At 32.1% G+C, this 15,979-nt stretch overlaps 1 protein-coding gene across 1 annotated transcript; it reads left to right on the top strand.

Moving 5' to 3' along the window:
- Window positions 1-3,559: 3,559 nt before the first annotated feature.
- LOC127739336 (acid-sensing ion channel 4-B-like) lies at window positions 3,560-8,144 on the top strand. The gene is made up of 5 exons (XM_052251052.1): window positions 3,560-3,643; window positions 5,316-5,373; window positions 6,281-6,363; window positions 7,255-7,330; window positions 7,889-8,144. The coding sequence occupies exons 1-5, from the start codon at window positions 3,567-3,569 to the stop codon at window positions 8,039-8,041; spliced, it is 447 nt and encodes a 148-aa protein (XP_052107012.1). The 5' UTR covers window positions 3,560-3,566; the 3' UTR covers window positions 8,042-8,144.
- Window positions 8,145-15,979: the final 7,835 nt, after the last annotated feature.

The following is a 15,979-nucleotide window of genomic DNA, read 5'->3' as shown; positions in this document are numbered from 1 at the left end:
AACGGAAAGAATAGAAAACAACTGCCATATTCCTGACTTGGTACAGACATTTCCCGAAGAAAATGGTAGAAAGTAAAATAATATAAATACCGAACTCCAAGGAAAATTCAAAACGGAAAGTCCCTTATCAAATGGAAAAATCAAAAGCTCAAACAAATCAAGCGAATAGAAAAAAACTGTCATATACCTGACTTGGTTTTATAGCTAGCTAAAACTCTCACTTGTATGACAGTCGCATAAAATTCCATTATATTGACAATGTGTGAACAAAACAAACAGACAAAATTGGAAAAAATGTCAAAAATAGGGGTACAGCAGTCAACATAGTGTTATAATATTAACCACTATAAAAACAAACAAATATGTATACAAAGAAAACAAAATGCAATATAGACAAAGCACATAAGCAAAATGAAAGACAAGAATACAAAAAATGACCATAGTACCGAGCCACGCAAAAAGGATATTACCAAAAATGGTCTAAACAGTAATGGTTAATAATTTACAAAGACAAATAAAAGAACACTATAACACATAACCTTCTAGGTACACCTCCCACTTCTACGTAAATAAGGATGGTTGAGCGATCACAAACAAGTTTAACCCTGTCCCTTCTATATTTGCTTGTTCCAAGCCCGCCGCTTGTTTTTCGTTGTCTGTCATAACTGTTTTTCGTTTTCTGTCATAACTGTTTCCATTTTAAGGTTGTAGTAAAAAGTTATGCCGTTGTTGTTTTTTTTTCTTTTCTTGAGTTGTTCACACTTATAATATACGGTGTATGTTTTATTCGTTGTTGTCGGTTTTACGGTTTACCTGTAATTGATCTTTTTCTTTTGGATTTTAGATTTTATAGTTGTCACATTGGCTTCATAATTCCACATCACTTTATTTGTTTATGCATAAAATGCCTTCTTATCTTCCAGATGAAAATATCCCGACTAAATGGGTCTTATGGTGACTGCAATAACGGTGTTCATTTTTTCAAGACACATGAGAAACAGTACACAAGACAGGTAATACATTAATTAGATATAAGAAGATGTGGTGTGAGTGCCAATGAGACAACTCTCCATCCAAGTCACAATTTGTAAAAGTAAACCATTATAGGTCAAAGTACGGCCTTCAACACGGAGCTTTGGCTCACACCGAACAACAATCTATAAAAGGCCCCAAAAATGACAAGTGTAAAACCATTCAAACAGGAAAACCAACGGTCTAATCTATATAAAAAAACGAGAAACAAGAAACATTTATGAACCACATCAACAAACGACAACCACTAAACACCAGGTTCCTGACTTAGAACAGGTGCAAACAAATGCAGCGGGTTTAAACGTTTTAATAGGCGCCAATCTGCACCCTAACCTGAAAAAATAGTGTTACATCACAACATAAAAAGATACACTATAAAATATCAATTGAAATGGCTTAACTCAATCAGAAGACATATTAACAAAAACAATTGAACATACACTGAACGAATAAATTTGATCTATGACACATAGTAAATACAAAATTAATAAAAAGGGTGGTTAGATGTAAAACAATATCAGAAAGAAAACCATAACCTTGGACAAAATGCCGCCAAATAAAATAACGTACACAGGTAAAAAAAATAATTTTGTTGTAAGGTATACATGGAGTACGAAAATATATTTTACAAAATGCATAATTTTGTTGTTCATAGTACTAGAACAGAAGTGAAAATTTATCGTAACCAACAAAAAGAAAACATACTGTTGTTCGTGCACTAGCGATGATTTAGCTACTAACCCTTAAACAAGATTAACTCAATGAGAAATGTGAAAATATAGTCGAAAAAAAGAAATAATGAGAGTTGTCCAATCTGATTAGAATACAGATATTGTGTCTACACTTCGCTCAAAAGGATTTGAAATGCTTCTATTTACTTTCAGTTTTGTCGTCATGTGTTATAGAATTACATGATTGCTTGATTTGCCTACAATTAATGTATAGGAAAAATTTAGACTGTAGTCTTATAACAATGGTTTTGATTCTGTCTAGATAGATTGAGCGTTGATCGTATTCATTTTTAAACAAACATAAATATTACGTACACATTCAAAACTTGAATTGTTTCAGTAATGGACTAATAATTGTGATAATTAAATCCATAACTGAAACAATTCAAGTCAGATTTATGCAAATGTTTCTACATGTTTACAGGCATGTTTAATTGTGTGCGAACAAAGCAAGATATTGAACACATGTGGATGTTACAAGAAAAACTTTGAAGACTTCTTCTACTCAATGAATACATCATATCGGACATGTACATCTGAACAAGGTATTCCAATTAAAAATAATAAATATCATGTCTACTTATGTTATGAGAAAAAATATAGAGGCGATAGATACCAGGAATATACAAACTCATAAGTCGAAAACAAACTGACAACGCCATGATAAAAAACAAAAAAAAGACGAAAAAACATACAACAGTACACAAAACACAACATAGAAAACTAAGACTGAGCAACATGAACAAACCGAAAAACCGGGGGGTGATCTCGGGGGTCCGAAACAATTGTGATATATAATTGAAATTAATTTCAACCGGGTTAAAACGGCAAAAGACTCTTCCTTAGAATTGCCATAAAAGGGCATTAGCTGTCAAATTCATGTCCACCGATTTGACTTCAATTCTCATATTTGATTTATAACATACTCTAAAATAAACAATTAACAATGCATGGACTCGATAATATGTATCAGCATTTCGGGTGTATATTAGGCTATACGCCATCTAATTAACCATCGAGATGACCATCGAAGACTGCCGACGGTCATTTAACCCGATATAAACATAAATAGAAATAGAAAACAGAAAGAGAGCACATGCAATTGAAATTCTCTAGGTCTGTTTGATTTCATGTTATAGGTTAAACAAATATGTAAATCATCGTTTTACCTGTATAAGAATGATTTTTTGTGGATCGAATCAGTCAACCAAATGGTTTACCCTTGTTTTACTTTCAATGTTGACATCATTTTTCCTTTAATAGCTTAACACGACTAGTACATGCGTAGCCCATCTCCAGCTAAGGGGTTAAATTGATGGTCACATGCATACAGATTCAGTGAGGTTAAATTATTGACTTACAAGTCAATCATACATTAGTAATGTTTTTGAGCTTATTTTGACAAGTTTGATCAAGACTGGCTGCCTAATTCCGGTTATATTAAAACTTGAAATAAAATGAATTGTATTTTTGTCTAAATCATCGCTAATGCCCCTTTAATTTCCTAGAATCAATTTCGGTTTAAACAGGCATTTAACAATAGTAAAATATAACTGATCACATGTAATTAAAATTTTTAAACACATTTCTAGGCTTAGCTATACAATTGAAATGTTGATTCAAAAAATTGTCAAAATGTTTAAATCCTTTGTAAAGTAAAATAGTTCAAGCCATAGATTACCTTTGTGAATTTTCACGGTGAAATATACTTGGCGCCAGTTTTTATCCTCCTTTCTCCAATCGCTAAATACGTTTATGCAGTGAGGTAATAAAGTTTCTTTTTGTATTTCAGACTATTCTTGTATGAAAAAAATGGAGAAGATAATGGAACAGAAAAAGTCTGATGACTTTTCTTCTTGTAATTGTGTAAACCCATGCGAGTAAGTTTTATTCTTTTGGTAACTTATATATCAGCGAGTCCTTTTTATCTTTTGTTGATTCAATCCCAATCGAATTAGCGATATTCCTCCTGTTATTAACTGTGTGAATTCTCACTAGTAAAGAGTATTTTCTCGAAATTGCATATTCGGACATTAAGGACTATAGGTGTCGTAATTATGTAAACTCATGTTTTTAAGTTCTGTTCTTCGTATAATTTTGGAAACCAATTCGACTAAGTACTTATGTTTTAATTATTGTATAAACCAATGCGAGTTAAAGCTTTTCTCATTGTAAAAATAGGAAAATATGGTATGATTGCCAATGAAACAACTCTTCACCAAAGACCATTTTCTCATTGTAAGAATTGGAAAAATGGTATGATTGCCAATAAAACAACTCTTCACCAAAGACCAAATGACATAGAAGTTAACAACTATAGGTCACCACACGGTCTTCAACAACGAGCAACATCCATACCACATAGTAAGCTATAAAAAACGAAATGGCAAATGTAAAACAATTCAAACGAGAACACTAACGGCCTTATTCATGTACAAAACATAATATGGTTTCTTATTTCCAATCTGATGCAGTAGAAGCTAGGAAGATAATTAAAGTAAAAAAGTCAGGTGAATATTTGTTTCTTTTTCTGGTTTTTTTTTCTCAGGCAGAGTATCAAATATCAGAACACAACTGTCCAACAAAAGTCTTGCGAAGTTACTAATTTTATTCTTACCACTTTCACGCATAGAGAGTAATTCATTTCTTTTCTGACCTGACTATTGTTACTTAAATGTAACTACCGTATAATTTCGTACATAAATCTTTCATCGTCCGTGATCTGAAATATAGTTAGTTATAAACCTATAACGGTTTACTTTTATAAATTTTGACTTGGATGGAGAGTTGTCTCATTGGCACTCATACCACATCTTCTTATATCTGTTAGGTACAAATATACGATTATCTTTAACTAATATCTAAACGTCTGCATTTTATGCTTTACTTTTCAGGAATTCGCCCGTCCTCAAATTTACGATAGAAGCATTCGAAGATTGCTTCACTCCAAGACATGTCTTACAAAAATCAAACTTGCACTTTTAATCCCAAAATTTTACAAACACAATTTAATATACTAACTATCATCAACTGGGAATGATCACATAACAGCAAGAGAGCATGCGCGATCCGATGACCGTTTCTGGAAATCGAAATCAACACAAACATCAATTTGTCTACACAAATGTCCCCATCAAATACTGATAAGAGATAAATACTAAGAAGATGAAATAAAGTCGTATCGAAGGTCAAATATTTCCACACAACAAAAAAGCATAACAAAAATAACGCACTGCAAGGCAAATTCAAAAAGGGGAAGTCAATAAAAACTGACAAAATCGAACGCTATCAACCAACGAAACAAATGAAAAACATCAGCCATATTCTTGACTTGGTACAGGCATTTTCAGAAGAAAATCGTAGGTCCTGATTTTTATAGCTAGCCAAACCTCCCACTTGTATGACATTGGACAAATGGAATATTCGTCAATGTCGATTTTTTTAAAAATGATATAATACAAAGTATTATAAAAATGTAGTATTTCATATAATTTCCATTAATTGTTTTAGGATAATGTGAATTGTCTATATATTTTCAATGTTTCTATGTAGAGAGGACCAGTACCATATCACATCAAGTTCTCGTCAATGGCCAACAAAAAGTTACGCCGTAAGTGTAATGAAATATCAATTTATTGATTCAAGAAAAAACTCCTATTTTTATAACGTTTAAATATAGCATAACTGTTATTTTTAAAAGAAAAAAGTTATGATACAATCAAAATCATTAATTTAACAAAGACAGAAGACGCTTAGTCCCTAATCCCCTCCTCCCCCCAAAAGAAAAGCCCTCTTAAAATGAAAACAATAGTACACAAAATTATACATAAATTGAGCTGCGCTGAAATGTGGAAAGGGATGATTAGCTCATGTGATACAAAAGGATACGAAGAAAGAAGTCCCTACCTCTAGTTGCCTACGTTGTGTAGATAATGTTAGATGAAAAAATACATGCTGCACGACGAAGGAAAGATGACCAAGCAAGTTGTATCAAGTTGATGTCAAGAAAATTATGTTTTATATGTATGCTGGTGATCAAGGTATATTGCTACAAATAAGCAGAAAGAGAACAATGATAAAACATGTAATTATATATAATCATAGTGTCAACTATAAAATTTAAAATGTGTAGACTATTCTTTTTTTTTAAAGTTTAATGCGAAAGGCACCTATTGAATAACAGAAAAAGCCGAAAAGCGAAGGATGGAGCATTAATTATTTTGTACACCAATTTCCAATGTTCCGTTGTTTGATATGCTAGATTTTTGTATGTAACAGTTAAATCATTTAAGATAAGAAAACGACTTTATGTTACTATGTACGATTTCCATTATGTATGAATTTCAAGATTACAGAAAAACATAAAAAAAAAATAAGCTGCAATTAATCATCAGCTAGTTTTTGTGTATTATTCAATGGCTATAATCAGTTGTATTCACAAGTAAAAATCGGCAAGTCTAAGCATTGAAACTGTTCCTATTTGGCATGTAGATATCAAATAATGTTTAACTTTTCAGGTTTATCTGAGGGAAAGCATTTGTGCGGCCTTGTCTCCCAGTACATGTGAACATTTGAGAAGTCTAGATATGTTCACCCTTGGGTAAATACAAACAACCAAACTAAGTGTCAAACTACATATATTATTAACAGTTTTATAGAAAATCTCTTTGAGTTGTGTTTCTTGCTTTTTCATGTTAAAAGCATACAGAAAATTCGTTTATTGGCGGTTTCTCCTTCAGTAAAAGAGAGGCGAAAGATACCAGAGGGACACCCAAACTCATAATCGAAAATAAACTGACAACGTCATGGCTAAAAAAGAAAAGAAAAAGACCAACAGACAAACAAAAGTACACAAAACACAACATAGAAAACTTAAGACTGAGCAACACGGACCCCACCAAAAACTTGGGTGATCTCAAGTGCTCCGGAAGGGTAGGCAGATCCTGCTCCACATGTGGCGATGTGAAATATTTAAACTTTGCATTTAAAAACATAATTCTAAAGGATTTCATATTTACATTATTATATATACAGTGTTATATTTCGTTATGTCATTACAAATATCTTCAGATTACTTAATACAAGTACTTCCAAGAATGAATATCAGGGATTATTACTAAGAAAATTAAAAGACAGAAGACAGAACAACAAAAAATGCAATTAATGAAATAATAAACATAAATTTCATGCATCCGAAGATCTATGTTAAGTTCCAAGAGGAACCCTCAGACCAAGCGATTTTAAGTCCAATGATATATATAAATACTACAACACTTAAAAAACTGTATGACAAAACGGTACATAAAAACAATAGCTAAATGAACCTGGGGTCAGTTTTGCGTGCGGGAGTTGGAACCTTAGTTCCTAAATAATGTCTTAATTCATCAACGGAGAATTTAAAAAAAATAACAGTATTCTACCTGCCATTGTTAATGTCCGGATAACTGAAAATTGTAGATATTAAAAAACTAACCTATAATATTTTTTCAAGGTATAATTTCATCAAGATAAACATTTATTTCGAAGACTTAAACTATGAATACATCAAGGAGAAACCAGAAATTGAGGTAATTTAAGGCAACAGTAGTTTGTAGATGTTAAAATCTCATAAATCCAATAAAAAGACAAATCACGATTACAAACAAATTCAAAACGATTCGCATGAACTTCAAAAGGAGCGGGGCCGGGTACGTCGACAATGTAGGAGTCTCCTTTATTGCATGCAATACATGCCATGCGAGTTTACACTCAGTCAAAATGACCTTATTAAAGGGTCATTGTCTTCCTTTAGAATGTAAAACATCATAATGAATAATTCATTCTGTGCGTTCTATTATGATCACTCATGTTTTCGCTTGGTGAAGGTAACATGTATTAATGTGAATATTGTTAAAAAAATCAACCCGACGACATGGCTTGTTTTTGTCAAAAATCTATGCAAACAATTGTGATTAAAGTGTTAATTATCATGTTCTTGTCACTTGTTTAACTATTTCACAGCACATATTTCTCCGGTTTTTTTAAATGAATCTGGAGGGGGTCCTAGCTCTTTGTTGAACATAAAACATTCTTCATCATATCTATGTTATTTTTGTTTGTTTGTTACACTCAGCAATGTATTTTAGGAGTCTGCTTTTGCTTCCGACATTGGAGGAGCATTAGGACAATGGATTGGACTGTCATTTATTAGTGTTTTTGAAATTATTCAGCTAATGTTGGAAATATGTAGGGGTATTCATTGTTCGACCAACACGAAAGACATAATCGGCAAGCAATGATTTTTATTTCTTTCAACTCAGTATATGTTGAGTTTTCCTCGAAGAATGTTATGGTTATTGATTTTTTATGTATATATGAAAGAAGAATAAACACGGCATAATATGGGTTGTTTCTCACTTACTATGTCAACTGAAGATATAATTTTGAAAAATCTGAAGAAGAAAATCGAGGAAATTAAAACGATATAAAGGATGCACTTCTGTAAATAAAGACAATGCAATTTCCCATAGAAACCCCTTTTACGGCCAAAACTATGAAGTTTCGTAAAAAATATATCCTAGAATGGAATGTGTATATGCACTACTATTTTTTTTTCAAAGATGAAAACATAGGGCTGTGCGGTATATTTTCAACAGTTATATGTCTCGAACTTTTAAAATGTTTAAATTTACACTTAAATTCTGTGCTACCCATCCCTTCACTTTGAGTCTTCCTCAGAATTCAATTTAGCCGCTATCCATTTGTATTTATACTGATAACATTCTCAAGTTGTGTCTTTAGTAGATGAAGCATTACGGTCATATCTAGGAATCAGTAGGTAAACAAAATATCTATGAATATAAAATTTCTCCCCAAAAGAGGCGTGATTTGTGAAATAGCTGTATTTACAAGGACGTTCCTCTTGACCGGGTGTTTAAAAAAGAATGCCAATATGGAAAATACAAGAAGTGATGAAATTTCCCCGTTACATCAAAGGCCTAAATACTATATAATATGAATAAAAGGAGACGTTGGGTAAACATTAATGAGACAGCAATGATTCCTATTGTGTTATATGGCATGATGGCAATTATCAGATTACTTGGGGTTGAAAATAAAGGAGATCTGACGAGAATGCATTCACATACTTGTCCTTTGGTAGAACTACACAGTAAGTCAAAGTCGGAAAGTCTCAATGTCAATCATATCATTTCTCCATTTTTTTAAGACATGCAACACAAAGTTTACGTTTCATATGAAATTAAACTGAAGAATACCTATCTGTCAGTACCGCTTAAATGAAATAGAATTGAGGATGGAAACGGGAAATGTGTTAAAGAAACAACAACCCGACCAAAGAGCAGACAACAACCAAAGGCCACCAATGGGTCTTCAGCGCAGCGAGAAAATTCCCAGACCGGGTGCGAGCTTCAGCTGGCCCCTAAACAATAATGTATGCTAAATAAGCGAAATGGACGCCGAAGCAAATTTGTTTTATTTATTTCCAAACTAAATTTTAATCAAGTTTCCTATAAGTTGCTGTCACCGTCTGTTGTTGTTGTTTTAAATTAAACGAGTGTACAAAGGTCATGTTTCACTAGTATGGTAATTGGGTCAAAGAATTAAATATCATCAACCCGGTTTTACATTTACAAGATTTATTATTTTATTCCTAGTTAGAGTAAGATGAGACTTTGTCTATTCGTCAATAAAAAAAATAACCTAAAATCTAGTAGAAATATGATGCATGTTCGATACTACTATAATTATTATGTTTACTTTGAATGTGATATTTGTCTTAGCTAGCTCATAGATAAATCTTGTTTTTGGAACTCGTCAAGTTTGTTGCAGGTCTATTCTTGTTGACATAAGTTATGGCAACCAAATTCATTACCATTTTGTCGCTTCACTAAAGTCTGCACTTTCAATTTTTTTTTTGTAGTAACCCTTTAGCGTAAACTTAAATCAAGTTTCAAACATGTACTTTAGTTAGAATTTTTTGTACACGGACAGCTATTGAAAACTGAGAAAATTCCAAACGTATGCAAATCATCAAATGTAGCTATATTTGACACTTTCCCGTCTAATGCAACGATATCATACATGGTTCAAACATTACATTTAAAAAAAAAAGACTTCTCGGCACTAAATGCTTTTTAGACAATTTTCAAACCGAACATGGTTTCACTCATGTTTAAAAGAGAGGCGAAAGATACCAAAGGGACATTCAAACTCATTGGAACATATCTGTCGTCATCTGTGAAACCGATATTCCATAACGGTCAACCAACTCGTGATGACGTCCGTAAAATGTTCGAAGGAATGATTTCAACTTCACTACTTGAAACTCTTGGTTTAATAGCTTCCCTTTGAGATTCAACCCAATTTCAAGGAAATTATGATAGGAAACGTAAACTTTTAATTGTTTAGTTAGAGGACATCATGCCGGAAAGTGAAGTTAAATGATAATGCTAGCTTCTTTTATTCTTCCTAAGAAGCTCCTGTATGAAGACAGCCTTATATAAATAAATGCACAAGTCGGCAAGAAGAGGAGCACAGTTGGTTAACATGGGAATGCCGATTCTTTTTTGAAAAACACGTCCTCTAAACGTAAAAAAAATGTTGTCAATTAAGAAATCAAGCATCTTGATAATGTCACTTTCTGAGAAATTTTTGTTTAAATCTTCTGATTCACGCCGCCACTAGAATAGGTAGTTTCACAATAACTTTGAAGCCCTGCTTTGATTGCTGATAAAATTGATGTTAATAATTAAGAAAGAGGTTTCGTGGAGCACTTGGCAAGAAGCAGAACTATAAAGTTGTATATAGATATAGGAAGATGTGGTATGAGTGCCAATGAGACAACTCTCCATACAAGTTACAATTTATAAAAGTATGTCTATATAAAAATAAGGAGATGAGGTATTAGTGCCAATGAGACAACTCTCCACAAGAGACCAAATGATATATAAGTTAACAACTATAGGTCACCGTACGGCCTTCAGCAATGAGCAAAACCCATACCGCATAGTCAGCTATAAAAGGCTCCGAAATAACAAATGTAAAAAAAATTCAAACAAGAAAACTAACAGCCTGATTTATGTACAAAACAATGAACGACAAACAAATATGATATACAGCAACAAACGTCAACCACTGAGTTACAGGCTTCTGACTTGGGACAGGCACATACATAATGTGGCGGGGTTAAATTAGTTTGATGGCAAACAAACTATACAAATTAGTTGAAAAGTGCTTAACTCATCAGATCAATACAAAACAGAAGACATTTAACGAAAGCTCAGACCGAATGTGGCAGGGTATTTATTCATCCCACAACAAAAAAGGCACTCATTACAGATCTGAAAGTACTCATAGTTACTGACAGCTAGTTTAAAGCCAATAACAATTAATAAAAAAAATCATGTTTCTTAGACTAATTGTAAGGACATTTATGTAATTTAGATATCCAATACAGTGAAGGAAGATCCAGTTCTTCATCTTCGGTTGAAATTCATATTTAGTTGATACTTACTATTTGAAAATGTGCAAGAGGGTATATCAATTTTTGATTTCGCTTACTGGTTCTATGTTCGAATGAAAAGTATTCAATGGATATATAGAAATCCATTTTTATTGTATGGTAATTTTCATAATTAGAAAGTAGTGCTTTGAATTATAAGATAATATGCAATAAGTTTTTTATATTTTATATTTCACTTCGCAAGTCTATATTCCCGGATAGAAAAGGTACGATATATACATTGATAATGTCATCTTAGTTTTTAACCGCGGCATAGTAAATAACGTGACGACTTTACAATAGGGCTTGGGTTAACTGAACTCGATAGTGCTGTAGTTTGTTTGTTTGTCGATATTATTAATATTTTTTTGTAATGGAGAAGATATTTTGTTTGAAACGTATTGGCTACTATGCAGTATGATATGTAAAGAAAATGAATGATAAAATATTATATGCTCTAGTTCAAATTTTGAATAATTTCAATTGATTCAACAGTATATAAATAACGACAAGCAAAACTGACCAAAATATCTGTAAAATACATTAAAAAACTATAAACGAAACATCAGGGATAATTAATAATTATATAAAAGATTTATGTCATTCATAATGATTTATTGAACTATTCATATTTCGAATCCAGAGAAGCTGGTCCACCTATCTGAAAAGTAATATCCATTATTCTCTGAGATCCGAAGCCAGACCCTGTCCCCCTTTTGCATTGCAACAACTGCATTTTGGGTAGATGGTTGGTTAACGTCAGAATTGTGATCCCCAAATCCATGGTTTTTTACCCCTACTGGGTTACCATTTAGTACAATGACTGTTGGAAATCTATGGCCTATCTTTGTCAAAGTAGTCCAAGAAAAGAAGTATGTCCCTTTACGTTTGCTAGTAAACACTCCATTTGACGGATTATATCCATTTCCAACATTAGTAAGGACGGTCTCGAAGACCAAGGTGGAATGCCTTGATAGACTAGATGAGTTTTTCTCCAATCTGGCCAGAAATGCTGCCTTGTCATCTCCTGCAATAGACTTTTTTCAGCGCTTTTATAATTACACATGTATGATCAATTAAAATCTGGTCAAAAATACGTGACTATTCATTTCATATTATCAGGCTATAAAGTGGTCTGTTTTATAGAACACGTCTATTTCAATAATCCTTTTTGTTTAAAATTTGACTGAATATGTTTCATTATATATTTTTTGTTCCTCTTGGGTGATATTGCATGCTTATAATTTTTCTACTTGATCTTTAAAATAGATTTTGAATGTGGTTGCTACAAATGTGCTTACGCTGTAAATAAGATTTATTGAACAGGAAACACGACTACATACGAAAAACTACCTATTCCACGTTTTTGAGGAAAATTTTGAGTTCCTTAGGACAATTCTTTATTCATAAAACCTTACTAGGTTTAAAAAACTAGTAATAGAAAACGATATTAAAAAAAACAAGAGAACTCCTACGAATGTTATGTTTTGTCCTAATAACTTGGCAACTTAAGCGAAATTAAAAATTTCTACAAATTTTCACATCCCAGGAAACGATACTATACAGTAAAAAGAGTGTGTCAAACATAAAAGAACACATCGTAAGAAGACAATCATTTCTTTTGTATTAATTTAAGAAATGGTGCATACATCTATAACAAATCTAGCAAATAAATCGAACGGATAGTCTATGTTTTGTAACAAAATTGATACACTTGAGAGCGGAAATAAATTTCAAAAAATGTGTTGCACTTTACATTTAACGAAGATCAGTTCTATAATATTAAAAGACTATACAAAATGGAAGACAAGATCTTTTCTGCGACAAAATCAACAATTTGTTATTCATGAAATAGAACAAACAATATTGGTTTTAGAAAACTATTCCAATTAAAAAATGAAAAATGAAAAAAATAACAATATTACTGTAAGGAACAATATCTTACTACATGTAAATAGAATAATAATATAACTGTAAGGAACAATATCTTACTACATGTAAAAGAAAAAAAATACTCAATAAATAAATATTTAAAAACGAAACTAAAAAAAAAACAAAAATACAAATGGAAGTAAAGAGAGAACTGCGAATCGGCATATGCATAAAGCTCACATTGAATACTATTGAAAGGATTGACAAATTAAACTGACTTTCCACAGTAGGAAAGCAACTACGTTTTACTTGATTTTCATGGTCACAAACACCAATTGTTGCTGATACAGTTTGAGGTTAAACCGTGACCGTGACCAGCTTTCCAACTGTGTTCATTTAGCTGTAGTTGTTAATTCAAGAATCTTTTGTGTATAAAACCAGGTATTTCACCTTACCGTTCCTGTAGCAAGACTTGGACACGAAAATTGTTTCTTTTTTTTCTCATTATAAAGGAGATACCGACGCGTTAATTCAATTAAAGAACATAATAGATATAGGAAGATGTGGTATGAGTGCCAATGAGACAACTCTCCATCTAAGTAACAATTTATAAAAGTAAACCATTATAGGTCAAGGTACGGCCTTCAACACGGAGCATTGGCTAACACCGAACAGCAAGATATAAAGGGCCCCAAAAAAGTATAAGACTATTCAACTAACCTAAACATGAGCAACCATTTCCTTTATTTTTGTCGATCAAATCGAACTGGTATTTAATACTTTTATGCAACAAGTCATTTGCCAAACATTGGTCCTTCTTAGCGTCATTAACAACAAAAACGGTGAGGCAAATAATAATGATCCTTGACAAACAGGCGGCTTGCTTAAAATAAAACAGTGTTATAAAGTGAAACTAAATAAAATTTAAAAAGTCATTACAATATACAATGATGGTCTGTATTTTTGTAGACGTCTTAAATTGTCAACACGACAATGATTATTTCCGGAGATGATCATTCCTTGAAAGAATAAAAAAGAATTTCGCAATGTCTCCGTCGTTCCGATAAAAAATTAGACTAATAAAAATAAACCTTTCTAATGCAAACAGAATATCAGTAATATACATTACAAGACGAATGATTTCTAGTTTATTTGTAAGTTATGATCTATAAAATAAAGTTGCTGAGATAGATGCCACAGTTATTTGTTTTATTTCCAATTACGGTTTTCTTTGGTTTTGGTCATTGTAATACATATTATTTCCCGACGAATCAAACAAATACCCCAATAAAATATGCCATAGATTGAAGTAAATACGATAAGTGATTGGGAAAAAAACCTGGGGACCAATAGTTTTGAAAACAAATAGAACCAAAATAAATAACAGGCCAGCCAAAACCGTTAAAGTAAACTTTGCCAATGTGAAATGTGCAACCTTTAATTAATAATATAATTATATTATTTATGAACACGAAAGGTTCAGACAAAATGTATTAATCAAATATTGAAAGACCCCACGCAAAAAGTATCTTATATAAGCAGATTTAATCCCATGTCGATGATTAGATACATTAATTGTCCAAGGGGTGTGGCTAAGCGTAAATGATATGATTCGTTTTTTAATTCAACTGCTGATCAGTGTGATAGTACTAACTCTTGAAGACAAAGTTGACCATCGACGATATTAGATTATCTGTTCAGGTTGTGTTTGTTAAATGGTCTTTAAGTTGTATCTTTTGACTTCCCAAACGGTAACTGATTAAGGTTATTTCGGCAATAATGTGTGCGCACTAAAAATCTATATATTTGTATACTATATACAAATAAGAAGATGTGGTATGATTGCCACTGAGACAACTATTCACCAAAGTTCAAATGAAATGGATGTAGGCAATTGCCGGCAACCTTACTACCTTCAACAATGAGGAAAACCCCATACAGTTTAGTCGGCTATAAAAGGCCCCAATATCAAAAATATGAAACAATTCTATTAAGAACACTAACGGCCTATTTATAACAAAACAATCTACCCAAAACAAATATGACAGACATGAACCGAAGACAACCACTGAACTAAAGGCTCCTGATATGGGACAGGCACATATAAAATGTGGCGGGGTTAAACATTTTTGAACCCTCCACTAACCTGGGACAGTGGTGTACCAGTGCAACAAAAGAACACACTATAAAAATCTGTGGAAAAGGAAATCTAACAAAATCAATGTGTATGTTACTATAAATAGAATTGAGAATGGAAACAGGGAATGTGTCAAAGAGACCACAATTCAAAAAAATATATTTGATACGATTACCGTGCTTATAATACGTGTTTTAATTTTAACAGTAAGTACGATACGCTCAAAACCAAATATTTTGAAACCCAAAATATAAACTAGATTTTGTCAAAATATTATGGATAATAATATATCCTTCTAAGATAAAAATCTGTCATAAAACACATGACTTTGAAAGCGGAAATAGTTCCAAAAAATAAAATAAATAATAGAAAACCAAGAAAAACATAAATAATACATACCATAATGATGGAAAAAGTTTGTTATCTTGAAAACTTTAACGATGCCTAATTATTATGATTTAAAAAAAAATATCAAGTTCAATTATACTGTCCGTGGCATAGTTACCACATAACGTGACGAACTGATCCAATCGATTGAATATGAGACAAAATCGACATTTTTTGAAAAAAAGAAAGTAGGCTATGAAGAAGCTGGTGCGCCATCATTATTGGTAAAATAGTGTATTATTATCATTTATTATTCGACAAGAATTGAATTTCTCCTATTAAAGGATACACTTAGGATTTTTAAACTCAAATGAAAAA

The sequence above is a fragment of the Mytilus californianus genome, unplaced genomic scaffold, assembly GCF_021869535.1.
Source record: "Mytilus californianus isolate M0D057914Y unplaced genomic scaffold, xbMytCali1.0.p SCAF_1, whole genome shotgun sequence".
Classification (NCBI taxonomy): domain Eukaryota; kingdom Metazoa; phylum Mollusca; class Bivalvia; order Mytilida; family Mytilidae; genus Mytilus; species Mytilus californianus.
Note: the sequence above shows the minus strand (reverse complement) of the source record. Positions and strands in the feature narration are given on the sequence as shown.